The 16671-nt window shown below is 41.3% G+C and overlaps 3 protein-coding genes across 3 annotated transcripts; 1 reads left to right on the top strand and 2 right to left on the bottom strand.

The window, feature by feature from the left end:
- The first annotated feature begins 493 nt into the window (after window positions 1-493).
- Window positions 494-2945, top strand: LOC139638628 (E3 ubiquitin-protein ligase RNF212B-like). The gene is made up of 10 exons (XM_071512689.1): window positions 494-593; window positions 737-789; window positions 900-974; window positions 1267-1373; window positions 1463-1523; window positions 1635-1663; window positions 1772-1812; window positions 1948-1965; window positions 2139-2202; window positions 2855-2945. Exons 1-10 carry the CDS (start codon window positions 494-496, stop codon window positions 2943-2945), a joined length of 639 nt encoding a protein of 212 aa, XP_071368790.1.
- Window positions 2946-3548: 603 nt separating this feature from the next.
- Window positions 3549-8651, bottom strand: homeza (homeobox and leucine zipper encoding a). Its single transcript, XM_071512693.1, has 3 exons — window positions 8270-8651; window positions 7370-7464; window positions 3549-6915 (listed from the first exon to the last, which is right to left on the bottom strand). The coding sequence occupies exon 3, from the start codon at window positions 6885-6887 to the stop codon at window positions 4869-4871; it is 2019 nt and encodes a 672-aa protein (XP_071368794.1). The 5' UTR covers window positions 6888-6915; window positions 7370-7464; window positions 8270-8651; the 3' UTR covers window positions 3549-4868.
- Window positions 8652-9922: 1271 nt separating this feature from the next.
- Window positions 9923-13222, bottom strand: dhrs1 (dehydrogenase/reductase (SDR family) member 1). Its single transcript, XM_071512695.1, has 9 exons — window positions 13082-13222; window positions 12304-12450; window positions 11936-12079; window positions 11718-11797; window positions 11386-11518; window positions 11116-11259; window positions 10957-11026; window positions 10552-10632; window positions 9923-10462 (listed from the first exon to the last, which is right to left on the bottom strand). Exons 2-9 carry the CDS (start codon window positions 12445-12447, stop codon window positions 10326-10328), a joined length of 933 nt encoding a protein of 310 aa, XP_071368796.1. The 5' UTR covers window positions 12448-12450; window positions 13082-13222; the 3' UTR covers window positions 9923-10325.
- Between the last annotated feature and the right edge of the window lie 3449 nt (window positions 13223-16671).

Genomic DNA, 16671 nt, shown 5'->3' with positions numbered 1-16671 from the left:
GCAGCTAGCAAAAAGTTTGGTAGCTAACATTAGCATTTTAGAGCTAACGAGTGACCTAAACTTATTACTTTTGAACTTCTAGCTCTCTGTTTGTGTGCGTGTGAGTGAGCGAGTGAGAGAGAGAGAGAGAGAGAGGGAGAGAAGACTTTGGCTTTCAGTTGTAGCTAAATTAAGCTAGGTGGGTTTGAAGTTGTGGTTGACTTTGTGCTGGGATGAGGGTGTGATGACTCTACATGATGTTTATGGCCAACAAAATACCAGAAATCATTCTGAAGCCCCAGTGCAAGGAAAAGCTTATTACTGAAACTCATCTAGAATCCATTTGCTAAGAAACTAGGCTAAATATTTTTTCTGACCTAATCAGATTTGTGTATCGGTGATCACAACACTTAAAAGCTTAATATGCAGGGAAAACCTATTTTATCAGCGATCCGTCTATTTAGCTGACTCAGGACTTGTCTAATTCCAGGCTGAGAAGCAAGAAGCACTGAAAATGGATTGGTTCCACTGTAACCGGTGCTTCAGGAGGAAAGGGCAGCAGTTTGCTGTATCCAGCTGTGGCCATATCTGCTGTGAAGGATGCATCAACCCTAGTATGACAGTTATATCTGCTCCGCTTGCCATAACATTAATTTACCCTTGTGCCTAAAACCCTGCTAACTTTTATTCTTCAGCATCAGCTATCTTTTATTTGACACAGTGTGAGACAACGTTTCCCATTTGCCCTTTCCCACAGAACAGTGCAACATATGTGGAGCCAGCTGCAATTATCTGCCCATCACAGATGAGGTTGGTCTGTTTGTAGAATATTCATTGGTGGTTATGATGCTGCCAACAGAGATGCCCCTCCTATTTTATACATAGTCAACATATTACATCTTCTCAAATTTCTGTTTCAGATGAAGCCTCAGGAAAAAGTGTTTTTCAAAGACCCTGTGAAGCTCATTCAGTCACGTCTGGAGCACATAGCACAGGTGTGTGTGTTTCTTCCTTCCAGCATTCACCCCAAGCTCTCCTGCTGCATCACCTTTTTTCAATATTCGCTGCACTACTATGCCCAACTTCAGATGAGTCAATCGGTTAATCAATCTACACTGGATTGCTTCAATTGGAATGATAATTGACAACACTGAAAGCATCACCTCAGCTTCAACATGTCATTGTGAAGCCCTGAGTTATTATCCATTAGCTAGAGGTGATTTCTTATAGGCCCATGCTTATTTTCACTGAAAAAACATTTAACAGTGAGGCTTTCATCTCCCACAGATTGCACTTTTTCAGCGGACTCAGAAGGAGAGAGTCACCGCCTACTTCAAGCATAAATCTGTGGAGTTGGAGAGGCGTCTGAAGGAGGTCACTGAGCAGGGTTACAGGTGACATTTTAACATTGACCACTGTTCCTCTGTCCCGGTGTATGCCTACATTGCAAAGCTACTATTCTCCCCACTTCTGTTTTCGGTAGGCAAATTTCAGAGCTGAAAAGAGAGAATGCTGAATTAAAGAAGCCCCTTTCTCAGAGGAGGGTAAGTGTTGCAAGAGGCTGATAACAACAAAAAGATACTGCCTAAAATGCCAATGTACAGATAATACACTAGATATCTAATTTGACCTGCACACCTCCTGCTCCACCACAGGTTTCACCAGGACAATTCCAAACAAACGGGTAAAGGCCAACTTATATTTCAGTACATCCTGTTTCATGTCAAACTTTCCAGTATTAACATTTGAATTACTGAAATGAGTGAGAAGTAATTGTTTGCCGCATATATAGTGCTCAAAGGATGTCACTCCCAGTGGCTGTCACCTCCCCAGGTAGGCTTAATGATTAATATGGATTTGCTGTGATTATGTATTTTTTGTACTGGATGGTCGATTTCATATCTTTTGATTCAAGTTTAAGAGGCTTGTACTTACGTGTGCCATATGATGCATGTTTTCATTCACCAGTCACCCCTCGGTCACGAAGTATAAGGTATGATACAAGTGAAGTCATGTTGACATGGATTTCATTCTTTGTTTGCTGCATCATCACATATCTACACTATATCAAAATACTGATCCTCAAAAAACAAATCAGATTACGGAGCCTTGCAGAACATCTGTTGCTTGAATATTTTAACATGCCGTCTGTGCCTCAGTCACCCAGGCTCAGCTGAATCCCAGGGGAGGGCTAGAGACAGAGGTCCGAGACTCTCCCTCACAGTAAGTCTCCTAGTTACATTGGCTACACCTTTTGTTTTCAGGCCCAACTTAATTTTTATGATTTGGGAACCGTAATTGAAGAATTATAATTTTAACAATAGCGCTACTTTTCAAGTCTTTTGTGTTCAAAGTTACACATTCATCGACTGGACCCTCTTATGTTAAACACATGAAGTGATGAACATCCAGTCATTATTCTTGTCCACAATACATAGGCTATTTAGCATTTTTGAATAGATCTCTCCATTTGGTTTTAACTTTCGTTGTACAAAATGAATGAAACATTTGCCATCTTTTCTTTCTGTTTTCCTCAGACTCCACCTGGATCAGCTACCTCTATGTTCAGCCATAGTTCTCTCCTTGAACGTGGACTCAGTAAGTATTGTTGCAAACATTGTATCTTTAGCACATAATGTATGTAATTACACTATACATTATATTTAAGCAACTTGGAAAGGAAATGCACTTCATCTTGAAAATCCTGTTGCCTCCCTATTTTAAAAAGGAACACCCACGTCTTTTAGCACTCCAACCAGGTAAGAAATACTTTCCAAGTACCTTCTGCCCTAAACCATTTTATGACATTTATACATTGTACTGATGGGTTGCTTCTTGTGTAATTGCTGAATCTGTCCATTTTTCTCATTCTCAGGACTCCGCATCAGACTCCAAACATCTTCCACCTCCAGTTCTTGAGTGGATCATCACTGCAGTCACCCAGGCCTTTAAGAAATGGCCACTAACGATTCTGGATGATTTTTCTCATTTTAGGAGTCATTGGCCATTAGGGCTGTCAAGCCTTTGTGGGAAACACACATTCTTGACTTATGTTTTTGCTGAGAAACAAGATTCTGTGTCCTGCACTGTTGTTGAGTAATGGTGGTTTGTATCTGTTTTGCCTATATGGATGTGTGTATTGATGTTAGGAGTTGTTCTACATCTGTTGAGGAATTAAACTGCCATATGATCCTTGTTTGAACGAGGCCTTTGAATGAATGGATTTCCTGAATGAATTTAATTTCCTTTTTTTCTGCCAATAAATTTTAGCAGCGATTTGGACACTTCAGAAATGTGTCTGTTGAATAATTTCACAGCCAATTGCATTTTGCTTGCAACACTGAATATTTGCATGAATCAATATTCATCTTCTAATGAATATTACATTTGATGAAACAAAATCAGTTAAATAAAAAAAGTGGATTCATTAAAGGTACACAAAGAAATCGCTTGCACATATGGTTATAAAGGCAAATCTTTTACTGGTTTCCAGTGACACAATTGTGCAAATGAGACAGAGTAACATTAAATGAGTGCCATTTTTTTTTTTTTTCTTTTTTTTTTTTTTTACAAATAGGAAAAAAAAACCTAAGTTGAGAATAACTACTGTAAAGATATCTACAACTGAGGCAAAGGAAGACATTTAAGTCTTTTGGACTTTTCCACACATAATACTTGCATTGACTTTTCATGGCTAATAGAATAACAAACAGCAAGGTAGAAATAATTGTATTAAATACATGTGCTGACATACCTGAATGTGACACATTTGTGCTTTCTGAGTTGATAGAACTAACATGTTAATTTTGCTTTGGATTCTTTGATCAAACCCTATTTTACTTGGTTACTTGTGGGCCCTCACTGTCTTTTGTCTAGGTTATACACTTGCTGTTGCCAGAAATCCTTTTCCTCCTCAAACCTAGGTCACGTTCCTCCACTATGACTCCACTAAAAATCAAGGCAGAGACACTAAAATACTGACATGGATTGAATCACTGAGTGTGAATCCAAATTAAGGTTGGCAACTTGTGTCATCTGCAAGGATGTTGATGTGGATGCTGATTTGTTAGTTATTACTGACTTTTACTGAATGAATGGTGCAGGTCAATGCAAACTACGTGTAAATCAAGTATTTAGGCACAGCATCTAAACACAATCAAGAAATACATTTCAGGAATATGCTTGCATTAACTTGATTACAATTAGATTTAACAGTATTTGCTGGTTGTGCCATGCCTTTTGAAACGGCATGGTAAAAGGTTTAAATATTAAGGGATCAATGAATGACACTATAGTTAGGAATTCATGTTTTGTGAAAGAAATGTATTTAATGACGACAATGGCTGCAGGCTCTAAAACCCAAGTGCAACATGCCAAATTAAAGTGTAGATGTCCAGTGTGCTTTTCATGAAAAGGAATTACTGACTGTAAAGGAATGATTATACACAGTGATCAGGCAACAATTTCATCATCATAGTCATAATTTTCCCAGAGCAGTTTCTTGTCTGCTACACTGAAGTACCAGAAGTACAACCAATATAAATTATACTGCTACAATAACATACTAAAAAAAATCTGTAGTGATAGATAATCTAAACAGAAATAATAAGCCTAAAAATATATCAAACCAGTGTACAAGGTACTGTCCTATTTACAGCAACATAGGCAGCACAAGTATAATTCAAGTCCAAATATATTAGGATAAGCAGGAAATGCAGCATATAAAACAAGAAGCCTCGCTTTTGGCTTGTACTGGGAAGACTGGATGTTACATACCTGCTCCAATTAAAGCAATGCTAACCAAAGTAATAACTACAGTTGTTGCCATGAAAAAAGGAACACCCCACTAACTTCCAAAAATCTCTAAGTTTGGTTCCAGTGTCTTTTACTCAATCAGTGACATTAGGCTCTTGGTCAATCTCTTCACTCTCCTGAGATGCAAACCAATCTCGCACTTGCTGGTAGCTCATTCTTGACTTCTTGCATAGGGTGTCAAGGTCTTTTTCATGGAGTGTCCCCGTCAAACGGTGATACGCTACCAGTGGTTGGATATCAGGGGAATCTGTTTGGGCACTTGTTCCATTTGCTTGAGATCTTCGTTTGCGGCTTCCCCCACCCCTAGGGGTTGCCCCAGAGCCACTTCCATTAGTTAAACCACTGCCACTTTGCTGGGTAGCGAGTTCAGCCAAGAACTGTTCGCGGACCCCCTGCACCCAGCGCAACTGACCGTTTTTAACAGCGTAGCGCGTGTCCCCAAACCACTGAATAACGTCTGCCCGAGGTAAGCCTGTAAGTTTAACAAGTTCAGTGTAATCTTCGCTCTTTGGCCACTGGCAGCGTAAGAAGTGCTGCTTTAGCACATCCAATTGTTCCTTGGTCTTCCGTGGTCGTCCAGCAGGCGTGAGGGCAGGGGATGTGGATGAGGAAGCCCCTGAGAGGCGCTGGGGTGTTTGTGACGAACTGGCTTTGGCAGAGTGAGCAGACTTCTTTGATGTGTTCATGCGGTCTGAAACTTGTTTATTAGGTGAGGCTGTTGGTGGTGGGGTGCCAGAGGGGGAAGAGCAGGGGGAAACTTTTAATATACCTGATGGTTGCTGTGGAACATCTGGCTCAGTCTTGCTGGTCTTGGTCAACTGTAAGGGTTTTTCTTCACTTTGTTCCTCGTCTTTAAAATCGTCCCCATTGCCAGAAATCTCCTCTACAGCCTCATATCCTTCTGCCTCCACTTCTACTACTCTATCCCCAAATGCTTCCAGGCTGTTTGACAGAAAAGTCTGAAAGAAATGTGAGTCTTTAATCCCATTGCTACGGACTCCCTCGTGCGCCTTTACACCGTTAAGCTGTTGACGAGTCTTTTGAGTAATAAGTGGAAGAGGCTGAAGCTGTTGATCATCTTTTACTCCAGCTGCAGTATGGTGAGAGTAGACCTGGGCTGCTGCAAGGGTTCCTCGGCCTACCCTAAGCTGGTAACGGCTGTCACTGAACCATTTACGGATGTCGTTGCGGCTCAGCCCCGTTTCTTCCTGCAAACGTCTAAGTTCTGCCTCCGCAGGCCAGTTCTCTCTCAGAAAGCTGCTGCGGAGGACAGCGAGCTGAGCTTTGGACTTTTTGTAGCGTCCGTGACGGCGCTGTTGTGAAGACGGCTCCGAGAGGTCTAGGGAAACATCAGCTGCAGTAGTTGCTGGCATGTCCACTGGGGGGCGGTAGTAGTATGAATCCTGAGGTGGTGGGAGCGAGGAGCTGAAACATGGGACAGTGGGTTTGGCTGGTTTGTAGGATTCTGGTGACTCATACTTTGGTTTCTTCTTCTGGGGCACCAAGCTGGAGAGAGCACCTTCTATTTGATCACTATCCGTGTCCTCGATTATCAATTCCTCACAACTTTTCCTCTTGCTCTTCATCTTGGCTTCCTCCTTTGTTTCAGTATCATCACCGGAAAGCTCAGGTACTGCCAGCTTCCGCCGTGTCTCCTCTATCTCCTCCGAGGCCCAGCTGATACCATATTTAATTCTTTGCACCATAAACCACACCTTGACTTTGTCCAGTGGCAAAGCACACACCCGGGCCAAGGCATTAACCTCACGGGATGTGGGGTAGGGAAACAAGTTAAAGGCTTGGACCAGCTCTGGGATGCTGTCAAGTTCACGAGTCTGATCAGACTGCGTCCACACCAGCTTCAGTCCCTCTGACACTAGAGGCAGGCACACAACAGAGTTGTGGTTTGTGCTGAAACTAGCCACACCGCTTGTGTTGCTATCAGCTGCACTGGCAGAGTGGTGCACATCCTTGGAGGAGCGCTGACCCGCACGCTTTCCTTCACCTTCTGTCTTTGTCACTATGCCTTCAAAAGGCTCCTTCATGTCCACGCCTAGCCCTGTTCTACCATTTTGTTCACTGTAGGCCGCCATCTGGGATATCAAAGTCGGTCTCTTTTACCTAGAAAAGACAAAAAACAAACAAAAAAATCACTGATTTAGCTCTTGATGCTTTTTGCTCGTCTCAACTGCCAAGTTGTTTTGATTTTTAACATTAGTCACTATATGAACTTCACACACACATTAAAAAAGGAACAGGAAAATTGATGCTGAAGAGTGCAAACAACAGACATGATGTTTTGCGAACTTTCTGTTCTCTTGTATTCTCAAAGTCAATTATCTGACAGCTGTTTCCCCTTCCCCCCTACTTTGCACTCCTTATTCTGAACCTCGCAATGAAACCAGTCGTATACTCTCTGTCCAGATTGAGTTCCCCTCCCCCCTGGAACCAAAGTGTGGTGACTGACTTTTGTTTTGTGAGAGTGGGGGAGTGGTGGCAAAGGGTGGGGTAGGGTGGGGTGGGGGACTTGGGGAATGGGGGTCCATAAGAAATCCATCACAGTCTACTTTCTTACCCCTTCCCAGTCCTGGCTTTGTTCAACTTCCAAGTTCTCAGTCCTCAAAGTTTCAAGTGTAGCCTCTTCAGAAGGCAAACTACTACAGAAGAAACCTACGGAAAGAGACAATGAGCTTGCATTAGTCATACTCAGTAGGCAAGGAATTGAGTCAGGCACGCAACAGAATTAAAGTACATTCAGTGAATAAATGTGAAATATTCCTGGTGGAAAAATGCCTAGTGAAAAACAAACACTGTTTGTCACTGTTGTCTGATGTATATGTTATGCAACAGGTGTAGCACAGTCAACACTTGAACATATCCCAATTGAAATGTCAAACTATGCGTTAGTAAATCCAAGTAATTTATAATCCAAGTCTACTTCTGAACCATAGTGTTTATGGCTATTTCTGCCCCATTGCAGTCAGTAGCTAATTATATGAATCAGGTGTCAGATTATAACCGACACGGCAGTGCATTACAAATAAGTATGTTCTCTTTGTGTTTGGTGATTTTTTTAAAAAATTTTTTATTTAGGACACCAGATGAAATGTTGCACATTCAGTGAATAGATTACGCCATGGCCGATTATTTAGGCCATTTGTGCCACGCAAGTGTGCCAAAGGGCCATTGGCTAATAATCACCATCAACAAGTTCAATTATGATTCATTTATAGGTTGGCGACAACGGGGAAGATATCACTGATAATTTCCTCGCCAGTTTGTAATTTCGCATACTATAATGTTTATAGTGTATCAGTGCTACAATGTAACAAAAAGCTCAAAAGTTGCTCACTGTGCCAGTGACAATAACAGTCCAGTGTCTCCCCCTTTGTGGCGTACCAACTAAAACGGTTCACACTGCACAGGCGCACTTCGCCGTCAGACACGCTTCACTGAAACATAAAAATAAACTTACCGAAAATGCCAAAGCGAGCTTTTATTCCAGAGATCCGCGCGAGCGAGAGGAAAACAAAAGAAATCCAGAGTTTCCCCTTCCACCAGTCCGCCTTTTACGGCTGAAGTTAAGAGAAAGCCCAGGGAAACAATACCGTCTGTCTGTTTGACCCTTGTCTTATTTATCAAGCACCTCGACGGGATTACGGTCGGGATACAAAGATGCGAGGCGGCCAAGTTTGTCGCCTTTCGCGCGAGTTAAACCGCGGGACTGGTTCTTCTCGTAGAGGGGCCGAAATCTTTAATCCGCGGGGTTGAGGTCTGAACTTGAGTCGCCGTTACTTCGTCCTCCTCGGTCCGTCCGTTGTTGCTTTTGTTCTGAAACTGAGAAGTGTTTCCCCTGTCCGGCCAGATCGAGGCTAGGCGGAGCTGAGAGGACCAGGAAACCCAGCAGGCCCCAGTGACTCTCCACAGTGACGGCAGGGAGGGTGTGCCAGCCCGGAAAAGCAGGCCAGGGATTGGAGGAAGGAGGCGCCTGTATTATAAAGCCCTGGCAGTAGGCTAGTGCAGGGGTTCCCAAACATTTTCATGCCCCCCCCAAATAGATACACATTAGGGCCATGATATGATTTGGTCGGAAACGCTGTTGTTGGATATGGTTTTGTCCACAACCGTCACTGTAGGTGGGGACAGTGATCCACCTACAGTGATCCAAAATAAACATTCCTCTATCCTGCTCTAACTTAAAATGACTGAAATAATAAAGGAGTTAAACTATTTCTCATTTTCCTAGGGACACACTGGAGCCCCCTCAAGGAGGGAAGGACTACCACTATGGGAACCACTGAGCAAAAAAAAAAAAAAAAAAGGTAATTCTAAGAGAGGTTTTAAAGCTACATCATGGAGTTTTAACAAGAAAAAAAGATCAAATGTTTATAACTGAGATCAAATCTGAATACATATCACTTTTGGGCAAACTCAACCAACAGTAAACCAAGAAAAATGTTCTGTTGTGTGAATAAGGTAGAAGGGTAGACCCACCACAGACAGTGTTCCAGTGATACAGTTTCCAGTTTACTCAGTTTAGTAGCTTATTTCAAACCTTTTTTGGGCGGCAGGAGGGTGACATACTGAGCAAGGAGGCTGCCCTTCAACTAGAGGACATGGGTTCGAGGTCCTGTGCCTTGAAGTGTCCTTGAGCAATATACTGAATGCCTACCAGCTTCAGGGATGTTGTTCTGACCTCTGACCTCCCAGCGGAGGGGGACAAGAGGGGACAAGAGAAAAGATAATTTCCCTATGGGGATCTATAAAGTATCACATGATTATTATTATTATTTGACACGTCAGAGGTTCAGGTTTTCTTCCTAAAACTACAGGCAGCTTTAAGCATGTGGTTTTATCTGAATTATCTGAGTAATTTACATATCAGAAGTAGCGACTGTGTGCTTTATCATGACATTTCATGAATCCTGCACAATAGGACATGGAGATAAGATGTAGATATTACGCATCATGAGATTCTATCTTCCACTTTATAAACTGCAGTGACAGAATCCACCTTGAAATGGCATTTTAACAATTATATATATTAGACACAAATATTTAGTTTGAAAGCACAAAATTCCAGAAAAAAAATCAAACCACAAGCCAGTCTTATTTCTCTGAAATCTGTCTCTATTAGCTTTATTCAAACTGGATATAGATAGAAATACTGCTTTAGAAAATAGATTACATATGAATAAAATATATTCCCATTTTCACATTCTGTGGCTTCACACACAGCTGACATTAGTATTAGTGTTAAAATACAAAAATATGATAGAAACCATCCTTCATGTTTACATAAAATACTATAGAATCACATTAATTTGTAATCACACAAGTGTGAATGAAAACGTAATTCAAACAAGATTCTTTCCTCCATATCTAGGCCAGTCTAAGTCTTTTACATCTGTTTGGAGATGATAGTGTTATTATCCCGTTTTAGGCTGATATAGGTTTAGATAGAATTAACTCCATAAGAGTCAGTAGAAACAATATAATTAGTGCCACTGAAGCATTGATATAGGACATGTTTAGAATCGCCCACTTGCAAGGGTGAGCATGAAGCGTGGCACCCGTAGGAATGAGGGCACAACAACAGAGAGCCAGGAGAGGTATGGGACCTGGGTCACGAGGAACTTTAGGGAGGTGTAATCAGTCACACTCCGACCTGGGAATAAAACAGTGAACAAAATATTAGAATGAAGTGATCGTACACAATGATAAGTTCAAATCTTGAGGAAGCATTTATAAATTTACCATCAATATCTTGTATCCCATAGCGCCTCGCCAGGTCACAAGTCATTAAGACTTTCCCAGTCAGCGACATCAGACTTTTATCTTTCAGGGAGAGAGAGAAATCACACGCAAGTCAATTCTTGTAATGACTAGATGATTAGGCCTACTTTGCAAATAAAACTTGGTATGAGTCAATATGTAAAATAATTAGCTGAACAGATGAGTGTTTCTCAACAAGGACAGCAATTTCCTAAGGCTTATTACAATGCATGGCATGCACAGACCAAATGTATCCACACAGTTACTCAAATCCTCTTTTACAAAGCTCTTGTGACTAAAGTGCAGCGGACTCCAGGAGTTGCATTTCATTGCAATCTACTTTTAACAAACTGACTGTGAAGTGAAAGCCGTCTTTTGAAATCCTACCTGTTGCCAGTTCGACAATACACTTCCCACTCAGCTCCGTGGTTTCTCCACTGGCAAATACTTCCTTGAACTGAGGAAAAGGGAATCCAGTACATTAACAAACATGGAGAGACGGAAGTAGCCATAACTTTGGGTAACATGTTGTCAAGACGAGTCTACCTTAGGATCTACGCCCTGCGGCGTGTCTTTCTCCACGATGAATTGGGACACCAGCTCTGTCTGCACCGCCCCCGGCCACAGGCTGACAGACGCCACCCCTCTGCTTTTCAGCTCGACCGCCGTGTCTGCCGCCAGCCTGTCACACTGGAAAGAAAATAGACATATAACACAGAGAGATACGGTGAAGTATAATATTTAGGTTAGCTGTGTTTGTGGCCCAACTTGGCTCTCGATTACATACATCTAGGACTTTATGAGCAGAGAACTTACTGCGGCTTTACCGACACCATACGGCACGTTGAAGAGATATCGCAGCCCTCCCATAGACGAGATGACAACTATCAAACCCCGGCCCTGCGCCACCATCAGCCTGGAGGCATACACTGAGCAGAAATAGTGGCCCCTGGCAGTAGAGGAAATATTAAAATAATGCTGTCAGCTACCTGTAAGAACTAGTACTGACAGAGTGAATCCCTCTGAATTAAACAAATTTGCATAACAAGTCCGGGAAACTGGCAGTAGATGAGGAAATGACTAAGCTGTCTGCTGACCATGACTAAGTTTACATGACTTACCAGACATGACTAAGCACAGAAACTTACCTGAGGCCTGTGTTGTTTATGGAGTCCCATATGGATGGATCCGTTTCCCAGAACTTCTTTCCCATATTCTCAAAGATAGCCTGGAATAAAATGTCATGATGACAGTTTGCGCTCAGGTAAATCACACAGTGGGCTGTTTATAGTTGGTGCTCCATCCCTGATGTTCCCTTCATAGCCTTATTATACAGTAAACACTACATGTATGTGATGACACGCACCTGAACCCCTGCATAGGCATTGTTAACAAGGATGTCCAGCCTGCCGTTCTGTTCACGCTTGATCCGCTCAAACAGTTCTTCGATGTCTTCCTCCTTTGAAGAATCGCAGACAACTGGCACACAATTCCCACCCCTCTCCTTGACCTGTATTGAGAAAAAAACACAAATCAGCTGTGAATACCAGGACCAAATCCTGCCTGAAAAAGCATGACTACTGCAGCAAAAACACCCAGTATTGGCCAATACATCCACCAAAAAGGGACTTCAAGGGAAGGTTTGGAATTTTTAGAAGTCTAACCTATTGATCCCTAATGGATGGTAACAGGAGAATGCCAGCATAGTATAGGTAAAAAAGCCCCATATTTCACCTCTGCAGCCGTCTGTTTCAGAGTCTTCTCCTGGCGGCCGGTGATGTAGACAGTGGCTCCAGCTTCAGACAGCTGCAGAGCGATTCCCCTGCCGATGCCCCTGGAGGCCCCGGTCACCACACACACCCAGCCGCACAGGGACATGTTCTGGAGCGGAGAAGACAGCAGATTACTCAGACACACCACCTAAAAGCAGTTGAGTTGAACAGAGATCCTTGGAGAAAATGCTGTGCTATCTATCGCCACCCAATGTCCATAGTCCACTTTACAGGGTTATTTTTTTGTGTGTTACGCAATAGGTGAAGTCACTGTTCTTCAGCTATCCTACAGGCCTGTACAGTTATTTGTCACTGATAAACTGCCATGCGTGTGAACTAAATGAAGAGTGGACCATGGTTACATCATCCTTACTAAAGAAAAAACAGTAATCTTATAACAACTTTTAGATGAATACTATACAAATATCAGGGCAAGACTATTACACCACAATAACAGGACTATGATACCATAGGAAATAACAATGTGATTAATTAATCACATTGTTATTAAGTCGTCAACTCACTAATATAGTGATTTTTAAAGAAATAAGAAAAAATACCCACTGTTGTACACACAATAGACCCTAGTACGACGAGTCAGAAGCAGCAGTATGAATATGTAAATATATATCCAGGCTGGGCAAAGCACATTAGATTAGGCAAACCTTGAAAAACGAAAAGCATCTACCAAAAGTGAAAAATCTAGATTCTCTCAACCGCGTTCAACAAAGATAAATTACCTTCTTCAACAGCAAAGATTTGGTTTGTTAAATGAGATTAGGCTTCTCAAATCCTTCAGCGCAGATAACTTCAGAAGAAACCGGCCGATTAAATGTATTGTTTCACAGGTCAGGGTTCGCTGTCTGTAGTGCTGTTATGATACCCGTAATAGTCTTGATACAACCGTATGACATTCATAAAAACACCATCACACCTCCCCCTCGTCTACAGTGATATCGCGACAAGAAGCGAGACTGAAGCAGAGAGTATCCAAGCGAAGCGGGAGAGCGGGAGGCTTCACTTCTACTTACTTCCGCCTACGCTTGGATCCCGTTACGCAGATTTAAACCGTTTGTTTGTGGCTTGGAGTCAGCGCGAGCGTCTCACATTTCGCTCTAATATCTTGTTTTCTGTTTCATTTAGCCATACAGCGTGATGTTTAACGTCTTAATGAGCTACCAGTAGCGTGGTGAGACCTTGACGTTCCTTTAAATGTAGTCTGGGGATGTCATATTTAGTTTTTTTTAGTAATGAATATTCCTAACCATAATATTTCTTACATAAATTAGCCGCTACATACATTGGTTAGCTCTCCTGCTAGCTGCCTATTTATTAATATTCTAATTGAGCGTTATTATTAGGCTATACAAGTGATGCTGTGTGTTGGTCTGTGGTACATTGCCATGGAACTAGCTATTTGTAGGCTACATTACCACAGAATTTGGTTTGCATATCTAAATAAACTACCACAGGAATATCACAAGAACATTTCCAAGTAGGCTACAGTTTTTTTTATTAAAGGTTTCAATGTCATGCATGGCTTTGACAATGGCTTCTGTGCAGCCCAAAAGCCGTTGAAAGCAGTTTTTCATTTCTAAATAACAGCCAGATATTAATATAGTCTTGATAATTTTAATTTTTTGAAGGGATCCAATTATAATATAAGGTGACCCCAAATATAAATGTATATAAATGCAAGATATCAATTTCTATACAGTGGAATTTGCTGCAAACTAATTCAAAATCTGCTCCAAACTAGTAGACCTGCCTGAATAAATGTTGTCTTGCTAACATATAAAGGCCTATGTGTGCACAGTAGTAGGATTTGGTTTGAATGCTTAAATCAAATATCATGAGAATGTATGAGAGGAAATAACTGTCTGCTGTAGAACTGAACAGGAGGAATAGCCTGGTATTGCCAGCCTTGCTTTTAATCAGACAAAAATATCACTGGTAGGTGCTTGACTCCTCAGTGTCCTGAAGAGGCAGAAGCTCTGAGACCAGTGACCAATGTGGAAAATCTACTTCAGTGTCGACATTGGACTCGACCTTGTTTACTTTTACCACGCAGACATTTCCAAACAGTCTGGGGATTTGTCCAATTTTGTAACCTTCAGGCTCCTGGCACTCCATTAACAAAAAAATGACCTGGATAGAAAACATGTTGGTAATCATTATCCAGGCGCTAAATCTACCGGGAAGCCCACACACATAAAAGGAAATACTGGAAACATGGGCGGAAGGCAAACAATTGACACAACTTGCAATGTTATTGTTGCTTGATAAACACAGTCACTGTTTTAGGGTGTGCCTGCATTTTTGCATTTGCAAAATTTGGAAATCATACTTGTTTTTCGTGATTTTGAAAATGTCACCAGGGTGTACCCTCGTGATTTCTTGTGCAAGAATTTGATACTTCCCTTATTTTCCCTTATTTTCCATTAAAAAGGTCATTCAAGGAGCAGTCCTGGTGGGCTAAGGCATGTACCATGTAAAAGCCAAGTCATGGGTTTGAATCCGGCCTGGGACCTTTGTTTGAGCTTGCTTTGAGTCATCCCCCAATCTTTCCTGTGTATCTCTACTTTGAACTGTCAAATAAAGGCAAAAACCTGCCACACTAGTTGAGTTACACTTAGCGGGTATTGCTTGATGATGGTTTGCCATTCTTTTTTTTTATTTTTAATTCTCTTTTTATTGAGGGTTTTACATAAAGACAGAAACAGGCGAGCAGAAAAAGAACACAATTCATACAGACACTAAATGTACTCAAACCTGCCTGCCAATTCCCACACTCCCAAGCATGTTCCCAATCTCATACCCACATCCTAGCCTTCATCCCCCCTACACATGGACTGACAAACAAACATAAAAGATTGAAAAATAATACAGATAATGGAAATAAATAACATACTAAAAGTAATACAGAAAAAATGAACAGGACATACATCAGTGTGGACCTGTATACACCCATGTATACACTATACAGTACATCCTAGAGTTGCAAGCACCTTGGTGCATACTAGAACACATGTAGGCCCACACGTGAAAATAGCCAAAATTATTTAAAGGGGTTGGTCGTGTGTTTAGACTAGCAGAGCACTTATTTTAGAAATACAATATATAATAAATTCATGCCTATTTACATAGAACCTTTAAGATGATACATCACATGAAACATTCTTAACAAGCAGGTCAAGGCTATATCCAGTCATGTCATAAAGGATAGGAAAGGAGCCCAGATTTTGTCATATCTGCTCACAAAGTCTATGTTGCTATATATGACTTTCCAGTTTAGCTATTTTGGCAAGTGCATTAGACCAGTCTTGAATAGTAGGAGCCGAAGTGTCCTTCCATTTGCAGTACAGTAGGGCTGCAACTAACAATTATTTTCATTGTCGATTAATCTGTCGATAATTTTCTCGATTAATCGATTAGTTGTTTGGTCTATAAAATGTCAGAAAATGGTGAAAAATGTGGATCAGTGTTTCCCAAAGCCCAAGATGACGTCCTCAAATGTCTTGTTTTGTCCACAACCCAAAGATATTCAGTTTACTGTCATAGAGGAGTAAAGAAACCAAAAAATATTCAAATTTAAGAAGCTGGAATCAGAGAATTTTGACTTATTTTTCTTAAAAAATTACTCAAACCGATTAATCGATTATCAAAATAGTTGGTGATTAATTTAATAGTTGACAGCTAATCGATTAATTGTTGCAGCTCTACAGTACAGTAACTTTTTAGCTACTGTAAAGGCTATAGCCAACTACTTGCTATTAGGTTGATTTACAAGTCTGGAGAAGATACCAAGTAGGCAAATTACGGGATCTGGATCTATTTGTGTTCTTGTTACTTCACTAACCCTTTGAAAAGCTCTTAATTGTAGCACAATCCCAAACCATATGCAGGTAGGTCCCTTCCTTAGCTAACCCTATTTCCAGCAGGTGCCTGTTGGTCTGAGGCCAACCCTGTGCAGCTTTCTAGGGGTCCAGTGGTACCGGTGCACTGTTTTGAGTTGTGTTCACTTGATTTGCCATTCATAGTCTCATTACTCTTGATGGTGTTCTTATAACTAATAAAAATGCTTTTATGAATCAAAAACATGGAACATTTTGAAAACACTATTTGACAGCTCTGCACAGGATTTTCAGTCCATCTTATCAGCACTTAAAACTACAAAGGGAAAAGAGCTCCCAAATGGAATGGGAAGGTTTTAAATGACATAGTGTCTACATTAAATAGAAAATGGCACTGTGCCGTTAATAGATTATTTACAGATGTGTCCAAGGTGTCTGATGTAAACGTTAGACAACTATCTTGCCATAAAGATCAA

This window comes from Centroberyx affinis, unplaced genomic scaffold (assembly GCF_046629955.1).
Source record: "Centroberyx affinis isolate AG114_WGS23_722 - 3 ecotype Tasmania unplaced genomic scaffold, CSIRO-AGI_Caff_v1 ptg006448l_1, whole genome shotgun sequence".
NCBI classification, from domain to species: domain Eukaryota; kingdom Metazoa; phylum Chordata; class Actinopteri; order Beryciformes; family Berycidae; genus Centroberyx; species Centroberyx affinis.
Note: the sequence above shows the minus strand (reverse complement) of the source record. Positions and strands in the feature narration are given on the sequence as shown.